Source organism: Micropterus dolomieu, linkage group LG09, assembly GCF_021292245.1.
Source record: "Micropterus dolomieu isolate WLL.071019.BEF.003 ecotype Adirondacks linkage group LG09, ASM2129224v1, whole genome shotgun sequence".
In the NCBI taxonomy this organism is placed as follows: domain Eukaryota; kingdom Metazoa; phylum Chordata; class Actinopteri; order Centrarchiformes; family Centrarchidae; genus Micropterus; species Micropterus dolomieu.
The window spans coordinates 19,399,408-19,412,791 of record NC_060158.1 but is presented as its reverse complement, the minus strand read 5'-3'; the positions used below and the strand labels follow the sequence as shown (position 1 = coordinate 19,412,791).

The following is a 13,384-nucleotide window of genomic DNA, read 5'->3' as shown; positions in this document are numbered from 1 at the left end:
CTTATGACCATGTGATATTTCAGTTTTTCTTTTTTAATAAATTTGCAAAATTTCTACATTTCTGTTTTTTTCTGTCAAGATGGGGTGCTGAGTGTACATTACTGAGAAATAAAATGAACTTTTTTGATTTTTGGAAAATGGCTGCAATGAAACAAAGAGTGAAAAATTTAAAGGGGTCTGAATACTTTCAACCCGGTCTCACTCCCAAGTCGTCACATATGGACGCTTGGTCAAGAGCCATAATCGTCAGTTTGTGACGCACTAGGGATCCCTTTGACGTCATAGTTCGACGTATTGAGGGAAGCCCTGTTGTGTCAGTTTTTGATGGTAAAGGCAAGTATGATATTTAAGAGAAAAGACGAAGTAAGGAGGTGATTGGGGCGGATAGAGGGCCAGAACCCGGACCTTGAAGCAGGAGAACAGGGTTTGTGTCCCCTGCGAAACAAAACATTAAATGTTTTTATTTAGGCGAGTGAGGTAAATTGACATTAAAGTTAGTTAACTTAAGTCTTAATTGACATACATAGCTATTTTAACCCAAACCATGATCTTTTCCTAACCTTAACCAAGTAGTTTTGTTGCCTAAACCCAACCAAGTACTTTCTGTGCCTAAACCTAACGAAACTGCAACGTTTCACGACTTTAATTATGCGCGTTTCAACATGGCAATGTATCGAAACGTTACGTTTTATCTTGAAAGTGTAACCGGATATTGCATATTTATTGTTGCTAAGCGTTGCTAACTTGACTGTGGATCCCTAAACGTCAATAATTGATGCAAAAGGGCTACCCAAGTCTTTAAAAAGCGACGACAAAGGGCCTTGACCATGCGTCAGACATTTGCGGTTAGTAAGCTTCACAACGTCACTTGTTTGTATGATATTTTGTTGTTGTTTATGTCCTTTACTTATCAAATGCATTTGTTAAATTAATCTAGTTCAATCTCTGCTCTCTAGACTTTCATTTTATATTCATCCAATATATGTGAAAATGTGTCTTTTATAGCAGAGCATTAAATCTGCTACATTTTACTTTTGCTGAGTAATACAATAGTGATTTCAATTATTCTTGAGTAATAATGCAGCTAAGTAACAATATTCCCACTTCCGTATTTCAGTGCTTTTTCATGAGGAGAGTGTTACGGCAGAAAATTGTTTCCTCTTACATTTAATCTTTTATGCATGCTTTTATTATTACTGCATTAATTAAAACATTTCACAGCAGCTTTGTGACACCGATGTTTGATTTCATCTCTCTCTCTCTCTCTGTCTGTCTGCTGGCTGACCTGCGTGGGTCTTGGCGGTGTGTTATTGCAGCTGGGGGTGAATCCTGTCAGGCTTCTGTCTTTCTCCTCCTGGTAGATACGCTCCCTCTCAGCTTCGGGGAGCTGCAGGAAGCTGTACATGGCCCGCAGGTTTACCAGTAGAGACTGGGAGGCGTGTTTAGGGTCCTCCTCCTTCCGCAGAATCTCTGAAAGCAGACCCTGGTAAAGGCACAAACACAAACAATACCAGCAATAATTAATATAAGCAAGCCATACACAATAATACATGCAAACAATGTCAAATTCATTCAGATATATTGGTGTATATTAGTGTTAGGTTACTATTTTAAGAAAATGATTGCTGGTGTTCAAAGTTATCATAAGGCTATAGTTTATTCCTTTGAACTTCTAATCATCTTTAATTTCAATTGAAAAATCTTGAAAGGAATATTTCAACATTTTGGGAAAAGCTTTAATGCGCTTTCTTGGTCACAGTTAGATGAGAAGACCAATACCACACTTATATTTGTCTGTTAAATATAAAGCAACAGCCAGTAGGTGTTAGCTTAGCTTAGCACGCACGCTGGAAACAGGGAGAAACTACAGTTTGATGTTTTTACACTTCAGTTTTTACAAATTACATGAGGGTGGTATCGATCTTTGGATGATTTGGAAGGATGACACACATTGGGAGTACAATTTGAAGGCAAAATCACTGATGAAACTGATTTCTTTCTACATGTTTATATGTTAAATCAATATATATGCACACATAATGATTAAGTATTAGTTATTTCTTTACATAAAGATGCCAAATATAAAGTTTCTCAAATGCCTAAATGAATTTTTCTAAAGCTCCTCACATCCAACTCTGGATCTCATTCAAAGGGGCACCTTGTCAAGTTCCTGTGGTTTAATGTTTCACAGCAATAGCTGGTACACAGACGGTTCCCAGTCAGTGCTAAGCACACTACTTGCATGTAGAGCTAGCATTATTCTGGGTGTATCTGTGTCTGCAGGAAAGCCTTCAAACATCACATGCAGATTGTAGGGTTTTCTTCCTGAAAAGAAATCAGATTTCACGCTGGCAGTGAAATGGAGAGAGAGAGGAAACTGCCTACTTATTCAAATCATGGATCATCTTTGGATCCACCCAGCAAACCTCTCCTTCCAAATAGATGGAGGCTTTACATGAATCGTCAAATGACAAATGCTCCCCTCACTTCTATATGGCATCTTGGCATCAAGCCCAACTTGTATGGCTGGCACTGAAGCACCTTGGAATTGGCAACAGGGAAACATGGGGGTGGATAATAACTAGCCCTGCTTATTGTGATGAAAATGATAATGATGGTAATAATAATAATAACAATGGGCTTAGCCTGTCCTCTGAGCCCCATTTCTGTGGGTGTGGTAGTGAATGTAAAATGATGGACACAGATAACGTGGCATTTTAGTGTTAGAGGCGATGGCGGAGGGAGATATGGATACAAAATGAAGGAGACCAAAGGAAGGAAAAGGCAAAGATGAAAAAAAAACATGGATTGATGATCAGAGGTAGAGATTAAACAAATAGAAGGGCATGAAAGGTGGCAATATGGAGGGACAGTAAAATACAGGAAGAGGTAGAGAGGGAGACAGCATTTCTCTAAGGGGTTGCGATTAGTTGGCCTAGCAGCTGCTTCAGTGCTGGCACCAGCTTTGTGCTGCAGAGAGCTGGCACAAACACACACACAGACACACACACAGACACACACACACACACACACACACACACACGGGGGAGGGGGCACTGCGGCAAAGGCCATGCCAATGTGCCAACCATCAAACACACATATTCACAGAACACACTTACCTACAACCACAACACCAGAAAACGCTTCCAAAAGATAATCTCCAGAAAACAGTTGCAACCTCTTTTAACATCCTTTCATTCAGATCAAAGTCACTGTGATGTATGTGTTCCATACCTGGGTTCTGTTAAAGGCCACCCGGGCAAAGACGGCTTGGGAGATGCCTGCTCTCTTCAGTTCCTCCCTCACACCATGGTAGATGTCACTTGGCACATCTGTGGGCCCAACAGAAGACCCAGCGGATATCTGGTTTTGTGGCCCGGCTACAGGACTTCCGCCTGGGCCACAGTGTGCCTGCTGCGGGGCTTGTGAATCAGGGGCTTTTGAGAAGACCTTTCCAGGTGCCCTCCCTACAGGCGGATGGTTGAGATACTGCTGTGGGGACGGTGAGAGACCCTGGCCAGCTAGCATACGGCTAACAGCATACTGCTGGTTGAGAAACTGGGCCATCACCAGCTGCTGGTTGACCATTTGGGAGCTGAGAGGTTGGGTTACCAACCCGTGAGGGCGCAGGCCAAGAGGAGAATGGCCACATATGTTGGCTACTTCTCCACGAGAGAAAAGAAGGGTGGAACTCTGATCAGTTGGGCTACCTGTGATTGGCTGCTGGGTGAGTGAGATATGTGTGGACTGGTCAGAGAAGCTGTCAATCTCTGTTCCAGGAAAAGGAAAGCAAAGACAGATGTACAATTATTAACACACCAAATACTAACAGTGTGTCCCAAACCCATACTCTATACTAATTCTAAGCCGGCTAGCTTTGACTATGTGGTATACAGTATACAAAATTATGTATACTCAAACCAGAACAGATGCAGGCTAAATACGGATGATCTTTGATCGTGCTGGCGGTGGAAACTTTAGTCCCACAATTTAATACACAAATTAAATGGAAAAGCTGTTCACAGTTGGAAAAATGTTTTAATAAATTGTGGGTGGTAGGGGGACACCTACAGCTTGGAGAATTACATCTTAAAGCTACCATATGTAAGAATGTATTAATCGCTTTGTATTGCCAGTGTGTGAATGGATTGTAACATAGCTTAAAAACAAGACCTTCCACAACTTTCTCAGTTGCCTAACAGGCTGGGGACTGATTTTTTGTAAAGGGCTTGGGACGGTTTTTCCAGGAAAATAAAATGGATGTGACGTTTATGTGTACTCCCGAATGCCTTCTCTTCCTCTCTCCTACAGTGCCAACATTGTGCAACCCTTGCTAATGTTAGCTAAGAAATGGAGTGGATGAATTGCTAGCTAACTAAAGTTGCTAAATTCTGTCTTCAGTGGATATTGTCCGCTAATTCATTCGAACTCCTGGAGCTGATCTTGCTGGTAGACTGGTTAGATTGCAGCTGGCGACCTAACCTTATCTTGCTAGCTTGCTAACATTATCACTAGCAAAATACTATCTGACTGCATAATCAAAGTGGGCCAACGATGAATCTCTCTTAGGTCCAAGCTGGGCTAATTTAGCTCTGCTTTCTACTAGCGAGTAAGGCATTGGCAGCCAACTAGCTAACTGTATCCTAAGCTAAGTTGGGGTTGTCTGGCTGGCTATGGTTTGACTGCACAGCGTGGATCTTATGTTGTTTTTTTCGAGGCATTGGTAGTAAGTATCATGGAGCCAATGGTCCAAATAAAATCTAGAAACTTTACATTATTCTAAATATCATTGTAATTTCTTTTCCAGCATTCAGTGTTATTTTGGCAGGACGATGCCTGCTCAAGCCTACAGAATGCACGCACGAGCAACAGGATGCTGACTGCAGTTCAGTTAACGGCCACCGGAGTCATGAATAAGAAGAGCTTTCTGAAAGTTACACATAGAACCTTAAAGAAAAACATTTAGCTTTTTCTATGTAAAGTTTAAGCGACATTTCAAAATCGCAGTTTGATTTATGTCCAGTGTTGCACATATATAATTTCCTGTTAGTATAACATGGTTTGTCTAACTGCTAAAACAGTATACTATTATGATCAGTGTGTAGTATATTGGCCTACTGTGCAGAATAAGTGTGTAGTATAGATTTGGGACATAGTGTAAGACTTAATGTTTACATGCAGGCTTGATTTGAAATCTCTTACCCTTGAAGCATTTGGTCTTCCTGAAGTGCTTGTACCATCGACCAAACTCATGACACTTGGCAGCTGAGACATTTGCATAGTAAGTGCTATTTACAATAGATGATATCATACTCTGAAACAGAGGGGAAAAGACAATAGAAATTCATTAAATTTTCCAAGCTCCTGCTATGGGCGGCCTGGGTGTCTCAGCTGTTCACACATCTGATATTAATGAACTCAGACCTCTGTTATTAAAAAGACCCCCAGGTAAATAGGATAATAAAGACAGATGAGTGTGTCAGTGTGCAAGCTCAACGTGTGCATATGTGTGTATGTACAGCATGTGTATGCATGCATGTATGCACTGGAGGTCATCAGAGACTATGCCTCTCTATCTGTCTCACTCACTCACTCGCTCACTCACTCACTCACACACACATAGACTGTACACAGATGAAAAATGCATACATACACAAACACACACACACACACACACACACACACACACACACACACACACACACAGAGTTTTTCCCAGAAGACTGTGCTCTTCTACAATCTTTACATCTGATTACATCTTTCATCTTCTCATATTTGTTTTAATCTGCTTCTTGCAAACAAGAGAGCTGGTAAAGGGAATGATAGGAGAGAGAGAGAGAGAGATGGGGAGGAAAGATGGGGGAGGGAGGATTGGCTTAGTCTCAGATCTGCAGAGAAGGAAGGAATCTCAAGGAGATAGAGATAGTGAGCAATTTCTCTTTATCAACATGTAGATGTCCTATGCACCCTCAGGCAAAATAACAGATACACTAAGTTGATAATTATGAATATTCATAAAGAGACCATCCCCAAATACTGCATCATTAATGTAAAATTATTTCTGCAGTTGTGTCTGTGTTTGCTTAATTAAACACACCAGAAAACCAGATTTGGATGTTGTTGCTCAATCAGCCAATAGTTCAGAAAAAGCTATGGAGGGTGATAGACAGATAGGTGAGAGTAAGACGGTGGGTGAGGGTGACAGATAGAGTGACAAACAGGTTGGTAGTGGAAAAAATCAAGAGAGATAGCAGGCCAGGCTATAGGGATTTTTAAGAGATAGCCATCTCTTTTTATCTACTTCTCTCTTGCGCTCTGCCCCCACACCTTATCTACCTCAGCATCTGGACTTCCCGTTTAACTATTGGACCACACGCTTACTCAGCCTCATACGTCGAAGTAGGCACAAACACACACACACACATATACACACACACACTCCCAGGACATGGAAGGACAAAGACATTAAATGTGTACATAATTTGAACTTTAATCAAATTTCTCTTCTCTCCTCTAGTATAAATGCAAAAATTGAGTTCCCACGGGTAGAGACTGATTTCTGAGGTTTAAGATGTGGTTTTAGGGTTCAGGTTACAATTAGGTTCAGGTTTGTGTAAGGGGGAATGCATTATGTCTATGAGATGTCCCCACGGAGATAGTGCAACAGTGTGTGTGTGTGTGTGTGTGTGTGTGTGTGTCTCTTGTACCTGGGACAGTGGGCACTCCTTGGCCAGGGTGCTCTGGTTCATGTCCTTGAGGAGCTCCTTCAGAGCGTTTCTCACAGTTGAGTGACTCCACTGCTCGGCTGGCAAGTCCTCCAATTTGGGACAGCTAGACAAAGAGCAAATTAAAATGACCTCCACTTGAATTGTAGCATTTTGATATGTTACAGTTTAAAGGGAAAGTCCTGTGATTTAGCATTTCGCTTCCATAAATTTGACAATCTGACTTTTACCTGCTATGACCAAAAGTGCTAGATCCCATGATGTAACTTAATGGCATCTTTCCTTAGATCCTGATGGCATAATTATTTTCTTAAGAAAGCTCCCTTCAGAGCCACACAAGACATAAAACTGTTTTCACAGGCTGATTAGTACTACTTGTGTTTTCTTTGGAGCCTCTTCCAGCATAAACTGGGTGATGGGCAGGCAAGATCCTGAACAACTTTCCAGTCTAAACACACACACACACACACACACACACACACAGAGACACACTTTTGCCGGTGGTAGTGAAAGTATGATCTTTGTGAAGAAACTAAAGCACTTAATAAACAAATGAGTTAAACGAATAAACGCATGTGAGCACAGGGAAAGCAAACATGATCCAGGTCCCTCTTACTTTGAGATAACAGGCCTTTTTACTGAAGACATTTTGACTTGTAACAGTTGGAAAAGCACAGTCACAAGTGTAATATAATGAATGATCTGTCTGACTTCCATTAAGCTGCTTCCATTGTTAGCCATCGTATGTTATTAGTCACACCTGTGTTTCTACTGTCATGACAAGTCAAAATGTCTGCTGTGGAAAATACTTACAGTATATATCCTGTATATCTCTATTTTAGTATCTTGTAATCATAAATAATCTGCACTGTCCTGACTCTCTGGTGGATCTGACCCAAGACCTAATATGTGGGAAACTAAAGGTCCACTGTCAAAACAATGGAAGAGACATTTATTATTCAAAAATGTTACAAGTAATAACTTTTAATATCTTCCACCATTAAAATGCGCATCAATATTCATTGCTTGAAGCAAATAAAATTACTCATTAAACTATTTTAATGCCATTAGATTAATGGCATTAAAATAGTCAAAAAACAAGAAATGTATCATGGAGACTGCACACCAAAATAGAATTTGTATGGGTATGATTTGGTCCATGCCCTTTGGTTATTTTCTTTTCTTAATGCATATTAGGGATTCTGGGTAGCTGGAGTCTTGCACTGGGTGAAATACTGGGAAATACTCAACCAGGCTTGAGTCCATCACAGGGCAAACACACTCAGGCTCACATTCACACCTAATTTAGAATGCTGTAACTGTAGACAGACATATTTATTCATATGATCTCAGCTCCCTACCTGAGCAGCTGTATTTTAAGGGTAATGACATGATGAACGTCCTGCAGCATGTCAGCCACTGTGGCATCCGGAGCATCTGTTACACAGGACAGAGGCACCGGGTTCCACTTGCCCACCTGGATCAGACCTGAACATACACACAAATTGTGAGAAAATGATTGACTTGTGATGTTGACTGTGCATATTTGTGTTTTGTACCTTTAGCCTGTGCAGCAGAGCTGTGAGAGTAGCCCAGTGTCAGCAAAGCCATCTCTATCAGCTGGTTAAACAGCAGATCTCTCTTGACTAACACAAACTCAGCATGTTCTTCTCTTCTCTCTCTTTCCAGAGGGCTCTCCCTGTGCTCCACCACACAGAACACCGGCAGCAGGCTCCCTGAGGTGATAGACACAAATGTCATACATCATGACACATGACAGTGAAGACTGATATGTATCGGACAAAGCAGAGAGTGCATATATGACATAAGGGGAATTCTTTAACCAAATGTATAATTTTTAAGATTGGCCCTGCACAAAGAAAATCTTAGTTGCATATGACCATTAGCTTATATTGCATGATCAAGTCATATATTGGGTTGTTTATTTTTTTCAAACCAAAGTTATACAATGTTTTTGAATTTCCAGACTTGTTTCAAAAATATAATCACATCAAACCCGATCCATATCAGAGTAACATTTACATCCCCCCCCCAACAAACCCCAGATAGTTATTAGCCATATCAGATGAGATGTAGGCGTCATAATTGCTGTACTAAAGACCCAATCTGTAATATCATGTTTCAAGTAAGTGTAACTAAAAAACCCCCACTGTGCTCCACCTCTGCATCTATTCTCTGAACCCTTCCCCATATCAGCCAGTGTACCTCTGCTTTGCCAGCTCTTGCTCTGTGGCCTCACTGTGGTGGGTTTTTGGGCCAGGCAAGGGGTTTTGGCCACAGGGCTCCCCTGCCTGCTCCTCTCCTGGGCCGAGGGTCCCGCTCCGTTTTGCTCCAGTCGTGCCAGCTTGGCAGGAGGGGGCCGGGGGTGTACAACGGGATCACTGCCCTCAGGTTTCTTGGCTCCATTACACAGGCCGTCCATCTGTGGTGTCACACTACTCACAATACAGAGAGACAGACACTTTGTCTTGATAGTATGTTTGTGGTGGTCAGCAGTGAGTTTATGGTGACCCTTTTTTTTTGTTTTTGTTTTTACCTCTAACCTATTTTAAGATAACTTTTGCAATGACATATTTATTGTCCATAAAAAAAAGTGTAATAGGTAGAATAGACTAATTCCTACCCAGTAATTAAACAATTAGCATAGTAAGTAGGCTACAACAAGAAGTATATTATCTAGATACCTGGGGAGTGTTCAGGGAGTGGGAAATAAATTCAGGCATTGTATCTAACAAGAAAATTAGAAAGCAAAATTTTTACACACACAAGCTCAGATCTGAAGGATATCCGGATCAGTATTAGGGGATGACCTTCACCCAGATGCGACGATTAGGATAACCCTCGAAATCCAGTAAAAAGTCCAGTGAATGATAGAGCGCAGTTTCCCATAATAAACCTGCTGTCATCTCCAGGTGCGCCGCTGTACGCGACAGTGATTCAGTTCATCTTCAGCACCTAAATGCGTCCCACGTCTTATTTCGCTGAAGTTTGATCGAGGCGAAACCAACCTGTTTCAGTCGGCACAACGTGCATGTCCGACCTGCCATCATACATCAACAGCCCATTCCTGTAGACATCGGCTGTATCCATATGTTATCCTCGCTTCCGTGGATCTCCAGTTGAGAAACAGAAACGCTTCTCTTGGCTGTCGGTATGGGTCCTTTTACTCAAACTAACCGTTCGCTAAACATCGACATTATCTCGTGTTTACTCTCTGAGTAGTTTTGCTCGTATCCCCCCTTGTTATCCGACCGTTCCCTTTCTGCTGTAATGATAAATTAGCCTCAGCGCAAGTTTAGAGCAACCTCCCATCCGGAGCACCGGGACATGCTGTTACTGTAGCTCAAGCTCAACAGAGAACAATACACTGCTTGGAGCTCCCGAAGTACATTCCCTATCATATATCAGGCTACAGCACTGACTCCGGGACAGCAGTTGGTCGCACTTCAAAGCCGTATGCGCAAGCGAGAAGAGAGAGAGAGAGAGAGAGAGAGAGAGAGAGACACACACACACACACACAGACTCATAAATACACGGACCCAGCTGCATTAGCATATGGTGTAATAATGAATTCACTAGCGCGCTCCGTAAATGTATTAAATGTGACAATTGCGCATAAATCTATTTATTATTTTCTGCCGCATGCTGTGCACGCAGTTATTATTGTCTTTAGGGTATTGGAGCTCTCCATGGTAACAAAGTGGAGCAGGACAAGGTGGAACTGGCTGACTGATATTAACTTTTGAGCGGTGATGTTGTCACAAGATTATCTGTGGCTCATGTTTTAGACTATTTGTAGATAATCACGGTGTTTGATGCACGCAGAATGTGCTCTCCCTTTACATTTGCATTAGTAGCCTATAGGCCTAAAGTATAGTAGCATATGGTATTGTAAATGGTAGCCTACAGTATATTGTAGTAGCCCGTAGTATACCTAGTACTCAATATGCAATACTATAGGCTGCTATAGGCCTACCGTACTATACTACATACCATAGTTTAAAATACTGTGTATACTTGTAGGCCTATGGGGCCTATTAGTATAAGCAAACCTATACCACAGCTTTAGTAGCCTACAATACATTGTAGTGGTACAGGATCTCTTTTTATTGGGTATTCCACACTATGCTATGCTATACTATACTATGTTATACTTTAATATGCATTACAGTTTAATACACAATAATATAATAGGCTATAGGTCTACTAGTATGGCCTATACAAGAACCAGGAAAATATATCATATTTCTCCTGTATTAGCTTTTCTGCCCTGGCTCTGTAAAATCCAGAATAGGATCACTTACAAACGCCTAATGGTCAAGCACCATCTTATCTTAAAGAGCTCATAGAGCCCCACTAGAACACTGAGCTCCCAGAATGCAGGGTTAGGCTACTTGTGCTAACGCTTCCAAAAGTAGAATGAAAGCCAATGCCTTCCTCTTGTGTGGAACCAGGTTCCAGTTTGGGTTCAGGAGGCAGAGGTGAGCCCTGAACCATCCCTTAGTTATGCTGCTATAATCAGCCTAGACTGCCAGGACACTTCTTTCTTCTATCTCGCCTCTCTCTTCTGTCGCTTTTTGCAGGTGTTTCTGTCTGGTATAATACTACTACTACTGCTACTGTAATTTTCTTTCATTGATATTTGTATTATTAGCATTACTATTATTTTGCATGTCTATGTGAACCTTGTATTGTGCTACTGTATATTCTCTGTCCTCCTGCTCTCTCTCTTTCTCTCAACCTAACTGGTTGAGGCAGGCTGCCGCCCACCTTGAGTCTAGGTTCTGCTCGAAGTTTCTGCCTGTTAAAAGGGAGCCACTGTCTCCAAGTGTAAGCTCATGGTGGGAATTGTTGGATCTCTGTAAATAATGTTCTAAAGAGTACGGTCTAGACCTGCTCTATAGAAAAATGCAATGAGATAACTTGTTATTAATTGGAGCTATATAAATAAAATTGTAATGTATGGAATAGTATAGTACAGTACAGAGTCTTGTAGTATCTTGTATTATGCAACAATATTCTGTAGTTACTGTTACTATACTGTATATATACTATACTATGCTAGAATTACACAGCAGGGTAGTTCTTCATGTAAAAGTAGGCTACTATAGACAGCAAGATGTAGCTTAGCTATAAATAATTCTCAAAATGATCATTTGACTCTAATCATTTAACGCTGACACTGCTCAGTAAAACACATATCTCAAACTACCCAAAGCTCAAAAAAGACATGAAAGGAACATTTTCCATCACTGTACCTCAAAGTTTTGATAGAGCTGGATCAAGTAGCATAAGACAGCTTTGTCTTCTGTCGTGTTCGCAGAAACTTCAGGTAGCGGCCAAGTATCAGCAGACCTCCCCCTGCAGCCCACTGCAGACAAGATGCACCTTTGGAGCTGCGACCCCTAAATGGCGCTTGAAATATCTGCAGGTATCACAAAGCAAAGGGTAGCTGGTGTGTGTAAATTGTGTCTGTGAGAGGAAGAGAAAGAGAGGAAGAGTCAGAGATCCATCAATGTGGCAGATAAGATTCAAAGACTTGCCCCTTGAAATGTTACACCAGTGTGGTTACAGGTCTGTCTTTTCTACAGAGGAAACGGGCACGTAAATGGGTGGATGTTGTGCAATGAGAGTGTATGTTTGGGGAGAGAGAGCATGCTCTACTACTTTTGACTAATTAAACAAAGTGAATTAGCTATCTCCCCAGCCAGAACGACTCATGGCTGGTTACACATCATTCATCGTGACTAATTCAGAGAGAGAGATGTCACTCAGCTGGGTGGAAATGTGTGTGTGTGCATGTGTATCACTCCGATTGCACCTCTGGTTATGCTTATGTATAGGTTCACTGTTTTTTGTGTGTGTGTGTGTGTGTGAGTGTTTTAGAGATATTTACTACTATTTTGTGTGTGTGCTTGTGCTATTAAGTGTTAATATGTTCACATTTTTCTCTCTCTCTGTCACCCTTTGCTCTACTACTTTATCACTGGCTTGATATGTCGTCGATGAGGCTGGCATGCTAAATGATAATTAAGACCATTACACGCTCACAGAGCATGCTACCAGTGCAGCACACAGCTCCCTCAATCGGAGCCTCATCTCAGGGGACACCCCACTACTCACACAGTCGTGTATCTCTCCAAATTAGGTTAGATTTTCATTCCACCTCATTCGCCATGGATGTGATGTGGTTATTATAAACTCATGATATGGTTAGTGAGCCTGCTGCCATTAGATGGGTGGAGGCATCATGTTGGCACGTTAAAAGGGGAAATGGATTGCCAACACTCAGTATTGCAAATCTCTGTGTCTTTTGCTCATGCATACTCATGTTCTGAAGTATGTTTGCAGATGCACACAAACGCTTACAATCTGATACACAAAATGTTATATAAAACACACACACACACACACACACACACACACACACTGATGACACACTCACAAATGGATGTGTTAGTGAAGACTGTGAAGCAGACACACATATCTCACCAGTAAATTGACTTTTAAGTACTTTACTTATTATTACACTTCTGTATTGTTACCATACGATTTTAAATGCAGGACGTTTCCTTATGTAATGGAGTAGCTCCTGTCCATGTACCAGCGCAGGTGTCAAATATTAGCTGAGGAAAAC

At 41.4% G+C, this 13,384-nt stretch overlaps 1 protein-coding gene across 1 annotated transcript in view; it reads right to left on the bottom strand.

Moving 5' to 3' along the window:
- satb1a (SATB homeobox 1a) overlaps positions 1–10,002 on the bottom strand; it is a 16,463-nt gene extending 6,461 nt beyond the window's left edge. Inside the window, exons 1-8 of the mRNA XM_046059402.1 lie at positions 9,513–10,002; positions 8,952–9,181; positions 8,285–8,461; positions 8,087–8,213; positions 6,708–6,831; positions 5,203–5,314; positions 3,235–3,770; positions 1,286–1,483 (exon numbers count right to left, since the gene is read on the bottom strand). Of these exons, the coding sequence (XP_045915358.1) occupies positions 1,286–1,483; positions 3,235–3,770; positions 5,203–5,314; positions 6,708–6,831; positions 8,087–8,213; positions 8,285–8,461; positions 8,952–9,168 (1,491 nt within the window). The 5' untranslated portion in view covers positions 9,169–9,181; positions 9,513–10,002. The remainder of the gene's footprint in view (positions 1–1,285; positions 1,484–3,234; positions 3,771–5,202; positions 5,315–6,707; positions 6,832–8,086; positions 8,214–8,284; positions 8,462–8,951; positions 9,182–9,512) is intronic.
- Between the last annotated feature and the right edge of the window lie 3,382 nt (positions 10,003–13,384).